The sequence below is a fragment of the Eschrichtius robustus genome, chromosome 3 (assembly GCF_028021215.1).
Source record: "Eschrichtius robustus isolate mEscRob2 chromosome 3, mEscRob2.pri, whole genome shotgun sequence".
NCBI lineage: Eukaryota > Metazoa > Chordata > Mammalia > Artiodactyla > Eschrichtiidae > Eschrichtius > Eschrichtius robustus.
Window position 1 is genome coordinate 103,536,059 of NC_090826.1, and position 17,117 is coordinate 103,553,175.

The 17,117-nt window shown below is 44.7% G+C and overlaps 1 protein-coding gene across 1 annotated transcript in view; it reads left to right on the forward strand.

Annotated features, from left to right (window-relative positions):
* PTGFRN (prostaglandin F2 receptor inhibitor) overlaps positions 1-15,257 on the forward strand; it is a 76,848-nt gene extending 61,591 nt beyond the window's left edge. Inside the window, exons 7-9 of the mRNA XM_068540583.1 lie at positions 7,268-7,375; positions 11,730-12,035; positions 13,520-15,257. Coding sequence (XP_068396684.1) covers positions 7,268-7,375; positions 11,730-12,035; positions 13,520-13,686 — 581 coding nt within the window. The 3' untranslated portion in view covers positions 13,687-15,257. The remainder of the gene's footprint in view (positions 1-7,267; positions 7,376-11,729; positions 12,036-13,519) is intronic.
* Positions 15,258-17,117: the final 1,860 nt, after the last annotated feature.

Genomic DNA, 17,117 nt, shown 5'->3' on the forward strand with positions numbered 1-17,117 from the left:
TTTGACAAATCTGTGTGTGTATCTGTGTTTCAGCAGGTAGATGATTTAAAAGTTTTTGATTCCCAATCTTATTTAGAATATCAAAGTGAAGGATCATCACTTTTGAGTTTAATACTGAATGTTTTCACTAAATCTGCCCTGGGATCCAGTTGGAAGTTTCTGAATGTGTAAATTCATACCCACCTGTAAAGATTCAGGTATTAACTGATCAGTACAATGAATGCAAGATACTTGTTGAACTTAATTTTTACCGTTTATATTAAAGGTAAACTATACCTTAGTAAAGTTTGTTTTCTATTAATATTATTTTGTATGATTATAACTTTTTATAGTGTATAATGAAATAATCTTCTGGCATCTAATAATCTATTAATATGTAGATTAATAATGAGTAAATATTGATTTAAACCCTCAGATTTGGAAAGAGCAGAGGAAACACACGCTTCTTTTGTTGTGTACCTGCTTGTTTGTTTTCTAATAATAGCTTTATTGAGATATGGTTAACGTACCATAAAATTCACCCATTACAAGTGTCAATTTAGTGGTTTTTAGTATATTCACAGATATATATTGTACAACCATCAGTAGAATCTAATTCTAGAACTTTTCAATCACTCCAGAAAGCAAATTCTGTACCCGTTAGTAGTCACTCCCTCTATTCTCTACCCCTAGCCCCTGGCAACCACTAATCTCCTTTCTATCTTTATAGATTTGCCTTTTTTGGACATTTCATATGATGTGAAACATATACGTTGGCTTTTTTGACTGACTTCTTTTGCTTAGCATAATGTTTTCAAGGTCCATCACATTATATCTTGTATCAATCCTTCATTCCTTTTTATGGCTGAATAATATTCCAGTGTGAGGATATACCACATTTTGTTTAGCTGTTCATCAGTTGATGGACCTTTAGATTGTTTCCACCTTTTGGCGATTATGAATAATAATATGCTGACATAAACATTAGCGTACAAGTTTTTGTGTGGACATAAGTTTTCATTTCTCACCTAAGAGTGATGCTGGATCATACGGTAACTCTCTTTAATTCTTTGAGGAACTGCCAAATTGTTTTCCAAAACAGCTGCACCATTTTACATTCCCACCAGCAGTGTGTAAGGGTTCCAATTTCTCCACATTCTCACTAGTTATTATTTTCCATCATTTTTATTATAGCCAACCTAGTGGATGTGAAGTAGTATTTCACTGTGGTTTTAATTTGCATTTCCTTAATGACTATTGATGTTGAGCAGCTTTTCATATAGTTATTGGTCATATGTGTATCCTCTCTGGAGAAATGTCTATTCAAACCATTTGCCCATTTTTAAATTGATTTGTCTTTTTATTGTTGGCTAGTAGAGCTTTTCATAGTTTGAATACAAAAGTCCCTTAACAACATATGTGATTTGAAAATATCTTCTCCTACTCTGTAGTCTTTTCACTTTCTTAATTGTATCCTTTGAAGCACCCAAGTTTTTAATTTTGATGAAGTCCAATTTATCTATTTTTTCTTTTTGTTGCTTGTGTTTTTGGTGTCATATCTAAGAAAACATTGCCTAACCCAAGGTTGTGAAGATTTACACCTATGGTTTCCTTTAAGAGTTTTACAGTTTTAGCTCTTACATTTAGGGCTATGATCCATTATGAGTTAATTTTTGTGTGTGGTATGAAGAAGGGATTCAGCTTTATTCTTTTGCGTGGGAATACCTAGTTGTCCTGGCACCACTTGTTGAAAAGTCTGTTCTTTCCCCCATTGACTTGTCTTGGTACACTTGTCAAAAATCATTTAACCATGAATATAAGGGTTTATTTCTGGACTCTCAGTTCTATTCTGTTGATCCTTATGTCTTTTCCTATACCAGAACCACATTGTTAAATTGCTATAGCTTTCTACCAAGTTTTGAAATCAGGGTGCGCCTTCCAGCTTTGTTCTTTTTCAAAATTGTTTTGGCTATTCTGGGTCCCTTGCATTTCCAGATGAATTTTAGGATCAATTCATTAATTTCTGCAGAAAAGACAGCTGGGACTTTGATAGGGATTGTGTCAAATCTGTAGATCAGTTTGGAGAGTATTACTATTTAACAATATTGTTTTCTAATCCATGAACATGAGATGTCTTTCCACTTATTTGGGTCTTTTAAAATTGCTGTCAGTGGTGGTTGTAGTTTTCAATGTACAGATGTTGAACTTCTTTCATTAAATTTATCCTAGGCATTTTATTCTTTTTGATACTATCATAAATTAATTGCTTTCCTAATTTCCTTTGCAGTTTGTTCATTGCAAGTGTATAGAAACACAGTCGACTTTTATAAATTGGTCTTGTATCCTGCAACCTTGCTGAACTTGTTTATTAGTTCTAATAGTTTTTTTTCTGTTGACTACTTAGGGTTTTTAAATATAGGATCATGTCATCTATTGATACAAATAGAGATAGTTTTATTTCTTCTATTCAGTTTTACTAAATGCCTTCTAATTATTTTTCTTGTCTAATTGCCCTGGCTAGAATCTAGTACAGTGGTGAATAGTAGTGGCACAAGTGGACATCCTTGTCTTGTTCCTGATCTTAGGGGGAACTTTCCCCATTAAGTATCTTTTACCCTTAAGTATCTTGGTAGCTGTGGGTTTTTCATAGACACCAGATATTGAGTTGAGGAAGTTTTCTTTCATTCCTAATCTGTTGAGTGTTTTTATCATGATGAAGTGTTGGGTGTTGTCAAGTGCTTTTTCTGTGACTATTGAGATTCAGATGATTATATGGTTTTTGCCCTTTATTTGTGTATCTGTTTTATTATCTATAGGATTTTATTCCAATTTGTTTTACATTTGTTATTTGATGTTTCTCTAAAACTGTTTTGAGAAAGAGGGGAGACATAAAATCTTTTGTATGTATTTCTAGATGAGGAATGGGAATTGAATCTATTTCTCAATTCTTTAAATCTCAGCATAACAGATGAAATCACTTTAACTTACAGGTTGAATAGACTGCCTAAGATTTTTGCTTTATTTAATCCACGGAGTTGTCATGGCCAGTTCACAGTTTAATTAAGAGGAGCTGCCATCAAATCCAGCACCCAGCACAATGCCATAGCCCCAAATAGTTCCAAGAAAACATTGACTTGATACTGAGAGCCTTTACTTCCTAAAAATTAGCAGCACACGGTAAAACACATGTTAACAAAGAGATTCCTCTGGGTGTCCACCTTTCTGTCCTCTGCTTTCAGGACACTTGCCTCTTGGTATGCGGACTGTGTTCCCCAAGGGGTCTTACTGAGTTGTAACTTCTTTTTTTTTTTTCTTTATTTTATTTTATTTTATTTATTTATTATTTTTGACTGCATTGGGTCTTCGTTGCTGCGTGTGGGCTTTCTCTAGTTGCGGTGAGTGGGGGCTACTCTTCGTTGCGGTGCGTGGGCTTCTCTTTTGGTGGAGCACGGGCTCTAGGCACATGGGCTTCAGTAGTTGTGGCTCGCGGGCTCAGTAGTTGTGGCTCGCAGGCTCAGTAGTTGTGGCTCACAGGCTCCAGAGTGCAGGCTCAGTAGTTGTGGCGCACGGGCCGTGGCATGTGGGATCTTCCCGGACCAGGTCTTGAACCTGTGTTCCCTGCATTAGCAGGCAGATTCTTAACCACTGTGCCACCAGGGAAGTCCCTGAGTTGTAACTTCTACTGATTCAAAGTATCAGGAGGAATAATACGGTTTAAATGTGATGATGTTAAAGACTTTGGCCTTTTAAAAGAATAATAATAAAGTTTTTCTCCTTAACAGAGAAGTTTGAAAATACAGTAAAATACAAGGAAGAATCACCCATAATCTTACCAGAGACTGTTAATTGGTGGTATTCGTCTTCCTAGAATTTTTCCCTTGCATGTTTTCTTCATGACTTTGAAATCAGGCTGTATATGCAATTTTATGACCTGCTTTCTGCCCTCCCCCAACATTATAAGATAAGCATTTTCCATGTAATAAAAATTTCTAGGTAAATACCAACCTTAATGACTACACCTGCTAGAATTTGGTTAACCATTATCCTATTGACGGACATGCAGACAGTCTGTAGTTTTGGCTTTCACAAAAATACTCTCATTTACAGCCTTTTTTTAGGGGCGAGAGTTGGAGCATGGTTTGTGTCAATGTTTGTGTTTAGAAGCTAAGTGGTCCATGTACTCTGCAGACTAGGAATCCAGGGACATGTAGTGACTCTGGTTGTTCACTTAAATTATCTGTGCTGTAGTCTGTCATCTGTGAAGTTAACCAGACACATCCCCTCAAGAAAACAGCATTACCACAGAAATTGACCATAATAAAAATATTTCTAAGCCTGGGATAATGACCCACATTAACAGTGAGTTGTTCATTTCGTTCGAAGGAAATCCACTGCTGTGACTAGTTCACAATGCAGGCCTTTTCCCTGGTCCTTGTCTGCATGGTGAGCATGGCACAAATGCTCTGTTGTTCCCACGGCCATGAGGGGAAATGAGAACAGTAACTTGTGACCTAGAAGGCATTTTGGATTTTTTTTGGAAATATAAAGAAAAGAAAGTGAAATTTGTCCAAATTCGGTAAGGAAATTTGTCCAAATAAGGTAAAGGAAATATGTCCAAATTCCTCTACTGTTTCAAATTAACTAAATAAGAACCTAAATCCACTATGAGGATCTCCTTGTGTTTTATTATCTTGTGTTCTCTTAGAAGGGGCCTGGATACTTTAAGAAAGCCCCATAGTATAGTTCTATTTATAACCATGAAATTTCTAGTCAGAGAAAAAAAAATGCAGCCCCCATTGCTCACCATGGTCGCTACTAACCTGTCCTCATGGATGACCATATATGGCATGAAGTTCCCCCAGTCATTACCACTGAGCCAACTCAGAGCAACTGGCTTAATCCTTTCCCACCTCACTGCTATAAACAGAGCAAATCCAGGGTGGTAGGGACCAGAGGGGAACCATGGCTGAGCCGAGTTAATTGAAGGATGTGATGTCTAGAAGTCGGTAAAGTTTCCTTGTTCTTTTTGCTTTCATCCCATTCCCCACGTCCTGGGACTGCCATTCTGTTACATTCTCCATGCCCTAGACTGAATCTGAGTACTCAGCAGAGCCTGCCCAGGGCTGCCTAATGCCTCAAGGTTTCCATGTTCTACAACCATCCTTCACCCTTCTCCCAGCAAAACACAGATTACTCATGGACTCGGTGTTAAGAAAGCCATCTGATGAATTCATCTTACTATTCATGTTGAAATGAAAGTATAGCCTTTTCAATTTTTTTGCCTCATTGGTTCATATGACCTTTTACTCTCTTTCTCACAGTCATTTCTTTTGGATGTTAAAACAAAAAGGACCTTTTTCTTTCTGGTAATATGATTTTAAAGGTAGTTACACCTGTATTCTTAGCTTCTAGTGAGTTTCAGAATCATTGTCCAGGGCCATCTATCTTTGCTTTCCAGAAAACCCAAGGGAAATCCCCTAGCATTGGTGTTCTGGAATCTTCTTCAGGTTTGCCTATTCCTAGACATTAGGAATTGGCATAAGGTAAATATTAAGCTCTTAGGCTCAGATTGGCCTAAAGCTATGTAATACTCTCACCTAAAAGTGAGCTGTAAAGGGGTTAAAAACAGAATGCAGTACCTAGCCCTTCTCTCTGCCTAAGGAGGGGATTGGAGCTGCAGATTTCTTGCATACAAGGCATACCTTTTTTTTAAAATTTAGTAAGCCATTTATTTGTGCCTAGTTATGAAATAGCACAATAATAATTATGCCTACAGTCAAATGCATCCAACTGACTCTATGGTAAATATTATTAACTTCTAGCCCTAAATTCTTTTTACTTAATTCTTCACATTTTCTTGCTCATACATATGCTCATTGCCTTACAACTTAGAAACTTGGAACAACTCTGCCTTGCAGTGAGTCGATGATACTATGAGGAGTCAGCATGGTTTGTGTAGAAACATCCTCTGGCCTTTGGAAGAAGGAAAGGGGTCTTTTATAAAAGTAAACTGGGTATCAAGTGAGAGTTTCAGAAAGGTATGCAAGACAGATCCTATCGGAGTAGTTTTTATTTTTATTTTTATTTGTTTAGTTTTGTAAATTTATTTATTTTTTCTTTTTATTTTTGGCTGCATTGTGTCTTTTTTTTTTAATTATTTATTTACTTATTTTTATTTATGGCTGTGTTGGGTCTTCGTTTCTGTGTGGGGGCTTTCTCTAGTTGCAGCGAGCGGGGACCATTCTTCATCGCTGTGCGCGGGCCTCTCACTGTCGCGGCCTCTCTTGTTGCCGAGCACAGGCTCCAGACACGCAGGCTCAGTAGTTGTGGCTCACGGGCCCAGTTGCTCCGCGGCATGTGGGATCTTCCCAGACCAGGGCTCGAACCCGTGTGCCCTGCATTGGCAGGCGGATTCTCAACCACTGCGCCACCAGGGAAGCCCTGCATTGTGTCTTTGTTGCTGTGCCTGGGCTTTCTCTGGTTGCGGCAAGCGGGGGCTACTCTTCGTTGTGGTGCGCAGGCTTCTCATTGCAGTGGCTTCTCTTGTTGCGGAGCACGGGCTCTAGGCTCACGGGCTTCAGTAGTTGTGGCATGCGGGCTCAGTAGTTGTGGCTCGCGGGCTCTAGAGCGCAGGCTCAGTAGTTGTGGCGCACGGGCTTAGTTGCTCTGCGGCATGTGGGATCTTCCCGGACCAGGGCTCGAACCCGTGTCCCCTGCATTGGCAGGTGGATTCTTAACCACTGCGCCACCAGGGAAGTCCCTGGGTAGTTTTTAAAAGGAGTTTCCACGTTTCTTCAGTTTCTCACAGCAGATTGGAATGAATCGCCTTCAGTGCTCCCACCATACTTTATAGAAATGTCGTCATTGTTGGCATTACTGGATTTCAGCCTCTTAATAGCAGGGCCCGTCGCCAGCACCCAACACAATGAGGCTGCTCACTCTTTCGGGACCAAAAGCGTCCCTGATTTAGTCCTGAACCCTCTGGCCTCTGAGCCACTCTGGCCTGGAAGTGAACCATGTGCAGCCAGAAACAGCCCAGGCTGTACCAGGATGGGAGGTGGGTGGGCTTCAAATGAGACCATGGTTGTAACCTTAAGATGAAGCTCAAATACTTAATGCACATGTCTCTCTGAATAGAAGGAAAGCAATCTTAGGACACCTATTTTGTGAGTTTCTAGCTCAGTTCCAAGGAAGGGGATCCCACATTTAGATGCCCATTTGCACACCAAGAACAGGATTTAAACAGAAGTGTGAAAGACGATCATGAGGTGGCATTGCTTTCTTCCAGGTCCTATATTTAATGCCTCTGTGCACTCGGACGCGCCATCAGTCATCCGGGGAGATCTCATCAAATTGTTTTGTATCATCACTGTTGAAGGAGCAGCCCTGGATCCAGGTACTTCTCTCCATCCTTCCCCTTCTCCGTATTTCTTTTTGTAAGTGTTTCTCATATCATCCCCACTATGTTACACAGATGTGGAGGTCAGGGATTGGATTGGCTGTTTATTCCCAACTGCCTAGCTCGGCAGTATTCAGTAGGTGTTTAATAAGGATGTGTTGAATGGATGCAACTATCTGTTTGACGATTTGGAAACACAACCAGACATTTGAATGTGCTCTCAGGGTGATCTAGTGGCCGCTTCGGGGGCTGATTCAAGCTCGTTTGCAACCTACAGGCAGAGTCCGGCTCCCTCGCTTTTTGTCTTTCATTCATTCATTCATTCATTCAGCTATTTATTGAACTCCTATAAACAGGTGCTGTTCTAGTTGCTGGAAATAAAGGAGTGATCAAAATGCACCATGTCTGCCCTCATGGAGCTTGCAGCCTAGTTAAGGAGACAAACAAGAAAGAAATCACCATATGATATAATATCAGATAGCAATTAACACTCTGAAGAAATACAGAGCAGAGGAAATGAGTAGCAAGTAACCACGGGGAGCTATTGTAGTTTAAATTCTTAGGAAATCTTTGTAAATCTTTTCTTTGCAGAAGATACTAGTACTGCCAACAGGATACCTAACAGTTGTGGGCCAGCAGCCTTACACTTTTTCTGCTTGGCCCCCTTAGTACCCGGTGCTGTTCTTCTCACTCGTAGACCGTCAGGGTTTGAAAGGACATTAAATGAACGTAGGTGTGTCTCTGTTGCTGAGCAGGACTGTACCCACCTCTGCCTTCTCCTAAAGACCCCGTGGAGACCCTGACTCACTGCCTGGGGGATGCCCATGCTCTGACCTTGGGTGTCTTTGTACTGCCCACCCCATCATAAGCAGAGCCATGGCCTCACACAGATTTGTGCCTCAAAAAGGCCAAATTGTGCAGGGTTCACTGAGTTCTGTGCAGGGACCACTGGATGTGTGTCCCTGGGGTGGAAACTGGAAGCAGGTCTTCATTCTGTGTTAAGGGCAGGCTGTCAGCCAAGTGAGGGTGGGCTGTATTGGATCTGGCGTGACCAACAGGAGAGGGGCTCGGGCCGCCATCCCCTGAGGTCCGGCTACTGCAGGGACTCCAGCTGAAGGTTCAGGTGCGGCTAGTTCAGGGTCAGCAAACCTTTCCTGTAAAGGGCCCAGGTAGAAAGTATTTTTGGCTCTGTGGGCCAGATGATCTCTACAGCAGCTACTCTACTCTGCTGTTGCAGAGGGAAAGCAGCCGAAGAGAGCAATGTAAACAGATGGGCCTGGCTGTGTTCCAGTGAAACTTTATTTACAAAAACAGGTGGTAGGCTGGATTGGACCTGCAGGCTGTAGTTTACTGACCCCTGGACGAGTTGATTGATACCGAAATTGACTCTCATAGGGGACTTGAACGTGGTTGAGCTTTAGAGGTAGGAAAAAAGGAGAAGTGTTTGTGGAAGATGTAAAGAAAGGAAAAGAAAAAAACCCATCCAAAACAACAGAGGGGTCAGCTCTGTCCTGGGGGTTAGGAAGGAGGGGCCTAGGTCTTGACTGAGCCACCGCTTCTGTGGAGACTGCCAGGAAGGGGGGGTGGGCGGGGAGATCCTTTTCCAAAGTTGGAATAGTGTAATACCATTTTTACCCTTAAAGCTCATTTATAAAAATTTTTTTTAAAAATTTAAAAAGCTCATTTATAGAGATATACAAAAATAAATCATTTAAATGCTCTTTCTCGGTAAATTGATGGGTCACCAACTGTGCCCTTAATATAAGTCTTTTCCTCCAGTGTAATTGCAAAACCTATAGGTAGCTGTTATCTTGCAGATCACAATTTTCCAGAACTTTGCACTCTTACACTGCATGGGTGGAAGATTCTGAATAATTAAACACAAGTCGTAATTTCGTTTTTCCTCTCGCATCCTGTGGGCTGTGAAGGAATTCTCTTCTGGAAAGGACATGTGGCCCAAGTGGGCCGAGTGCCAAGGCAGGGGGAGGGACAGGGGCAGACCACGGCCCTTTAGAGGTGGTGCCTTAGGTCAGGTTCCCTAGAAGCAAAGCCTGAGACAAGCGTGCGAGTGATTAATTGAAGATGTGCCCTCAGGAGGAAACGATGAGGGAGTGAGGGAATCAGGATAGAGCAGGGAAAGAAGCCAGGCAGAGATCTTCAAAGCAAGTCTAACTCCCTGTGGGGAGCTCCAGAACATGGGTCGTACCACAGAGTGTGACCTCCTTGAGCTAAGGGACTGGGCTTTTATATCCCGCCCCCACCCCAATTTGTCAGTCATTGTCCACAGTGAATGGCTGGGGAGGGGTCGTGTTTCTTCACCTCCGGGGGTGGCTCTCCAGGAGGTGGCTTCTGTCAGCTAAGGCCAGTCCTCTGGAGAAGGGTACCGGTGTGAGCGCTTAGCAGCCAGCACCTGCAGCATCTGGGGGCCCAGCGCTCCAGCTGTTTGGGGCGGAGCACCAGGAGCATCTGCTGCAGGTGGCAGTACCCTTCCTGTTACAACATCTCTTAGTACAGAACGTGTGTGTTGAACTGTGGCGGTAAGGATGTTCATGGCGGCCAACTTTTATTGAGCGCTTACTATATTCCAGGTGCTGTTCTAAGCATTTTATAAAGCTAACTAACTGTGGGTGCTATTGCAATTTCCTTTTCCAGATAAGGAAACTAAGTCACAGTGAACTTAAGTGACTCACCCAGGTCACTAGGCTAACAAGAGCCAGTGCTGGGATTCTAGCCCGGGTCACCTGACCCTGCAGCCTGGCCACCACACTGTACGGCACGGCGGGACTGGGGTTAGAGTCTGGACACAAGTAACGGGGACACAGCTGTGACTCTTTGCCTTCAGTAACCACCCGGCGCCTGCAGGTGACAGCAACACTGAGCTAGTTTTCACTGAGGACCTGGGAGGGATCTGGGGGCCCACTCTGCCTGGGCACTGTGAGGGTGTGAGGACGTTGACCGCACTCCCTCTGCCCTCAGGGTGTCGGTCTTCTTGCAAGAGATGACCCTCACCCTCGGAACAATCAAATGTTGTGCTCAAGGGCCACGGTGGGTCGATGGGGAGGAAAAAATAATATTTTGGTGCATCAGAGTAGAGGGCTGACATCACATATGTAGAGTTGAGATTTGCCTGTGGCCCTTAACATTTTTAGAGTGAGTTGAAAAGGAATTATCATTTGAATAATTTTTTAGAAATTCTTGCTTTGGTGGATTTCCCTGGCTGTCCAGTGGTTAGGACTCCACGTTTCCACTGCAGGGTTCGATCCCTGGTTGGGGAACTAGGATCCTGCAAGCCATGTGGCATGGCCAAAAAAAAAAATTCTTGCTTCTAGTTTTGCTTATATTCTTTTTTAATATGTAAGAATCTGAATATAATTTATTTGCCTTAGAATGTGCTTTTTGAGGTTATTAGTGTATTTTTACTAAATGGATGTTACTTTTTGTTTAACAAAAATTATGTTATTTAACATGTGTGTAGAAAGCCCCATCAAGCGAATGTAAGGTAAAGCAGTGTTTGTGACCTCCCAGTCCTTTCTTGCCTGCTGGGTGACTCTCAGACCTGACGCAGCTGGTATCACTTGGTAGCAGTCAGAAGAAGAGGTCAGGGGTTTAGGATGTGCACTCTATTTCCACGTTCTATGAGAACTACCACTTGTGCCAAAGCCGTCTTTCTCTTATGCCCATATTAATTTATGTGAGGCTGTTAGAACCTTAATTTTGCAGAGTACTTTACGATTCCGCAGCATTACTCTCTGGGACTGTTAAACTGTGTTCAATTTTCTCAGCTTGACATTTTTTTTCCTCTTGTTTTGAACTTAAGCACTTCAGGGGGAAAAAAAAATCACAGCGAACAATAAAATCTAAACTGTTTACAACTCTCCATTTCGTACGATTCACTTTATGTCCATGTCATTCCTTACGACTTTCGTGTCCTTCCTGTCGTGGGTTCTTCTGCCTGAAATGCCAAAGGACCCTGCTTTCTTTGGGAGACAGAGCGTTCGATGTCACCACATACCAACCTTTCATCCCGTGTTCTCTGGAGGAGACAGTTTGGGGCTGTGCTCCTTCAGCTGGGTAGTGGCAGTGGCGTGGTGAAGAGGGTGCATTCTGGAGCTGGACTCTTGGGTTAAGCCACGCGCTCTGTGACCTCCTGGCTGTGTGACCGCAGTTATTTGGTCCCGCCACAGAGTGGGAAGTGTGACAGTACCTTCATCATGGGGTTGTTGAGAGGATTCGGGGAGACCCAAGGCACGTAGAGCCGTGCTGGCCCACAGTCAGGTTACGGGCATGTTAGCCGTACTTGGTACTTCTGCCTGTGGCACTGACCCCAGCGTTGTGGCTTGGTCATCCATAGACGACATGGCCTTTGACGTGTCCTGGTTTGCGGTGCACTCCTTCGGCCTGGACAAGGCTCCCGTCCTCCTGTCGTCCCTGGATCGGAAGGGGATTGTGAACACGGCCCAGAGAGACTGGAAGAGCGGCCTCAGCCTGGAGCGCGTGAGCATGCTAGAGTTCTTGCTGCAAGTGCATGGCTCCGAGGACCAGGACTTTGGCAACTACTACTGTTCCGTGACTCCGTGGGTGAAGTCACCCACCGGTTCCTGGCAGAAAGAGGCAGAGATCCAGTCCAAGCCCATCTTTATAACTGTGAAGATGGATGGTAAGAATGACACACAAATAACCCTCTTGGTGTTTGGGGAATGTCTTCTCTCCATGCTCTGACGCCGCTGACGGGATCCAGGTTCCCACCCCGTGAAGAATGTGCCTGCTTTCTCTCTAGCCTGGCCCGGGCCTGTACCCAGAAAGAGCACACACAGCCCTTGCTGTTTTCCCAGCTTTGGTATCGTGTGTGCTGGAGCTACCACTGGGAAATGATTTTTAAGACTTACTGGAAAGATTTTCAATGCTTTCTCTAAATTCTGTACACACGCACTTTGCTGTGTCCTCGGGTTGGCACAGATTCTGCCAGGCAGGGGCAGAGACCAGATCAAGAGAGTGGGTCCAGGTCTCTAGGAGGGGCTGCAGGTGTGTTCCTGCCCCTCTTGTCCTCCTACTGGTTCTGCTTCTTGGTAAAGGGGTTTCCTCCTGGATGGGAGGGGGAGCTCCCAGCCTCGTTGGCCCACACTGACCACCACGGTCAGCCTAAAGTGCCATGGTCAGCGGGCCCCCTTCCCACCACTCTGCTCCCTGGCCTCCCAGAGTGTGGGCAGTTGTTCCTTGGTTAATGAGAAACATGTCTTCTCTGCAAAAAGTGTCAGAGTAAACGTTAACTGCAAACACTCATGGAGAGAATTCAAGTCCAGGTGCCACCAAGGATTAAGTAGGAGCCTTTGAGTGTCTTACGCTGATGATGTGTCAGTTTGGCGGAGACTGGAATTGGAACCCCAGCTCTTCCACAGGTGCCTTAGCCTTTCTAATCCTTCGTTTCCTCTCTTGTTAAATGGGATGATAATCTCTCCTGGGGCTGTTGTATTAAATGTCAGGCAAACAACCACAGTGCCAGCCTCCACCCAAGGCGTGCTGGTACTTTGGGGGACGGGGACGTGGGAGTTGAGGGTGTGGGATCTAAACAGTGTTTGTGCATTCCTGCAACTTAGTCACTTATACCATATTTGCCTCTTAGAAATGTCTTGCTTGCAGTCACTCCATATGAAAACTCAGATTTACTAAACAAGTAGGGAGTGATTATTCACTTTGCTAGATAATTTACTATAGTGTTACTTAAAATAGCTCCCCTAGTACACTTCAGTTATCTGATGCATAGAATTGATTTATGTATGGTTTTTTTAAGGATGCATCTGCTGCCGAATGTGTGGTGCCCTTATACTGACTTTTAAAAATCAGTCTCCTGCCAAAACCCTAAAAAGCAAGTTGACATTCAAAGACATTGAAGGAGAATCTTTTTTTTTTTCTGGCTTTCCGCTGCCTTCCCGCACAGAGCTGGGTGGGGAGACATTTGCTCATTTTTTGGACACGCATGGCCGAGCTACTCTTGTCTCAAGCACCACGCCAGGTGCTGGGTACAGGATGCATGAGGTCAGATCCCTGGTGGAGACGCCGTGGCAATGGAGAGGGGAGGCGGCGGTCTTCTCCGAGGCCCCCCCTCGCATCACTGACCCGTTCCCTCTGGTCTTTCCCTCCCAGTGCTGAACGCCCTCAAGTACCCGCTGCTGATCGGCGTTGGCCTGTCCACGGTCATCGGGCTCCTGTCCTGCCTCATCGGGTACTGCAGCTCGCACTGGTGCTGTAAGAAGGAGGTCCAGGAGACCAGGCGGGAGCGCCGCCGGCTCATGTCCATGGAGATGGACTAACCGGGGCCGGGAAAGGCCGGGACACAGGGACGGTCGAGGAGAAGAGGACAGTGATCTTTTAACGTGATGTGTGTTACACTAAAAACCAGTCCTCTCTAATCTCAGGTGGGACTCGGCGCTCTCTCTTTTCTGCATGTCAAGTTCTGAGCGCGGACATGTTTACCAGCACACGGCTCTTCTTCCCACGGCACTTTCTGATAGAACAATCGAGTGTGTGTTTTCCCGACGGCGGCTTTTTAATGGTTAACCTCTGTCTAATTTTTTTCTCCTACTGGTTTATAGATCTCTGGCTTGTGTGTGTTTCTACCTTTTGTTTCGAGGGGTTGCGGTGAGGAAGGGGTGAAGGCGTTCAGAGTTCTTTGTCTCGGGTGAGAACGGAAGGGCCCCGCTTGAGAGCCGGCTTCTGCATCGGAGGCACGTGCTGAGAGAGCTGCTAAAGGCGACCCTCCACCCCTGCCGAGGGACAACACAGACCAGTGCCGAAGGCTAATTTGTGGCTTTTACTACCCTCCCCCACCCCCTATTTTCAGGGGGTTTAGACCACATTTGAAATCTAAACCTGCAGTCCGTAACTTCCTATCGAGCCCAGATGCATTTTGTTCTCTTTTGGTTTTTTGCTTCTCTGCCCCCTTTCCATTTCTTTCGTATCTGCTTTATGTGCGAGTGCTGAAATGGCCCTGGAATTGAGAATTTGGCTGTCCACCAAGCACCTTATCTTGCCACCTTAGCCTTAAGAATGCATATGAAGAAAAATGCACAGCCACCTCTGTCCAAGGCAGTAAGAAGGCCTGCAAGGAAGAGGAAGTTGGGGACAAGGAAAGGAACAGACAGTCACTTCCGTAGTTCGGAGGCCACCGTGCCTCAGGGGGCCCTGGGGATTGCAGAAGGGGGATCCTGGGAGTTAGATGTCTGGAGCTCGTGCCCGGAGGGTCAGTGGTGCCAGGGGTGTGTCAGGCGGAAGAAGCCACCTCTATTCTCTGTCCCGCCCTTTGTGAGAGGCAAAGGCCTTGTGGGTCTGCAGGGGGAACCACGGACACCCCACATCCTTTGTGGGCTGCGTGGGCTCCTTAATGTGGAGGTGAATTGCTGCTTGCAAGACTGACTTCACGGAATCAGAAATTACCTGGAAGAACCATGCATTTTCTATGACCTTTTCAGTCCTTCAAGTCTTTTTAAAATCCCCTGCAGGGGGTTAGTGAGAAAGGGTATATACTCTGTGGTATGTTTGCTTTCCTATTAGGAAGACAAAGGAAACCCAGCAATTTATATTGCCATGTGAACAGCCTACAAAGTAGATCTGAGAGCAGTCCGTTTTGCCTGATCCCTCATACCAGGAGAAGGACAACGGACCCAAAGAGATCTTCCGCTCCCCGAAGTGTCTCCCCCTGCACAGCGCTGGCTTTTCGGAAGCATCCCAGTGGGGTTTCCTGAGCCTCACTGGTGACTCACGCCCCACATTGCAGTCCTCTGTGCTTTTATCCTGGCTCTGAAGGATCTAATACTGCTCTTTCTTCCAAAGGGGAGAAAGATTCGTTTGTTTTGAGCAATAAAGTAATACAAAATGATGGCCATTCATGTGCGGCTCTTTGTCACAATGGGCCAGACAGCCGACGACTCCTCGGGCCCACCATCTTCCCCTCCACTTCCCTCCCTCTGTCACCCACGATTCGTTCTGCACTTATCACCAAATCACCCCCAGGAGGCAAGTTTCCACCGAATTTTTTCCTTTTGGTTTCGCCCACAGAGGGGACCACTCACGTGATAGAAACTAGATTTTGCACTAATGGTAGCAGCACAAATGAATCCCAGGCCTAGCATCTGTGGCGGGAAGACAGGCAGCAGGTCCGCCCCACCAGAGCACGGATGACTAGAGGAAGGGAAGGAGGCCTTGATAGCACTAGATTTGGGTGTTTCCTGCATGCCATTTCCTAACTGGGCCGCTCCAGAGGAGGTGGTCACAGGTGATTGTGCAAACAGGAAATAGAAACAGGTGCTGTGTTAGGAACAGCCAGTGCCCTTTGAACCCTTGCAGTTATCATGCCTCCTAAAAGAAGATTCAGGATTGTTGTAGTACAGGCCCGTGGTAGGAGGAAAGGGTACTTGGCTTTGGACGTGACCAGGTGGCCCCAGGTGTATGTAAAACCACGGATGGGTCACGGCAGACACTCAGTGGCAGGAAAGGTGACACGTGCTCATACACTGTACCTTTTCCTTTCAAACTGCTGTTGCAGTTCAAGGCTGGGGCTGTTAAGGCATTGACCGCCCGCCCCCCTAGCCCCACCCTCTGTCCACTGGGCTGGTACAAAGTGGGGAGAAATCCCAGGGCGTTGTACCAAGGGCCTCCTTCCTTCCAGGGGCATAAACTTGGCTGGAATGTGTGTCCTGTTCAAAGTGTGAGATGTACTCTTTTGTTGTACCAAATAGGGCCCCCACTAAGTGTTCTTCTGGAAGAGGTTCCCTCCAGAAACACTAGTATGAATGGAAGGACCCAGCCACGATTCACACAGATGAAATTGCACTGCATAACACAAAGAAACGATTAAAAGTTTGGCTTTTTTTTTTTCTAATCACAAGTATATCCCCAGAAAGAGCCTAAGCTATGTTCCGATAGAAGCCTCAAAATTACTTTCAGTTGTTTACTTTATAATGTTTACATACACTTTTCACTTTTTTAAAAAAAAAGAAAATCCAAGCTCTGACTTTTTAACAACTTTTCAGGTTTTTCATGGGACGGTGGAACTCTGACTCACCAACTGGATTTAAATCTGAATTTAGAAATGTATTTATTTGTGTGTTTTCTCCCCTCCTATCCACGTGGCTTTCCCTAAGATCCTCGTAAAGGTGGCCCCTCCTGCCCAGACCCTTGCCTGTTTTCCCTGGTGGCTCTTGCTTCTTGCTTTGCAGACTGCCTGCAGCCATGATTTTGTCACTGACATCTGTGAGCCAAAGACTGAGCCTCTCTAGCAGGAATAATAAGCAATACTACACAACTTGCTACTTTCAGAAATTTTTTTAGCTTCACCGATGACAACAGAGGAAGAAGGGAACTGGGATTTGGGTAAGTTCTCCTCCGCTGTTTGACCAAATTCTCAGTGATAAATATTGTGTGCAGATCACTAGGAGAAAAAAGTTGACTTTCTTTCTTTTTTAGCGTGGCACATATGGATCTGCTGAATTTTACGTAGACAAAGAAAGGGTCCTGTGTATTTTTGTCCATATCCAATGTTATATGAACTAATTGTATTGTTTTATACTGTGACCACAAAATATTATGCAATGCACCATTTGTTTTTTTTATTTCATTAAAGGAAGTTTAATTTAAATTGAAGTTGTGTGAGGCACTTGATCTCTGAGGCCCTTTTATCTCCTCCGCATGAGGGGCTGTGACTGAATTCCGGTTGCAACTCGGGCACCTTCTGATCTCTTGGGAT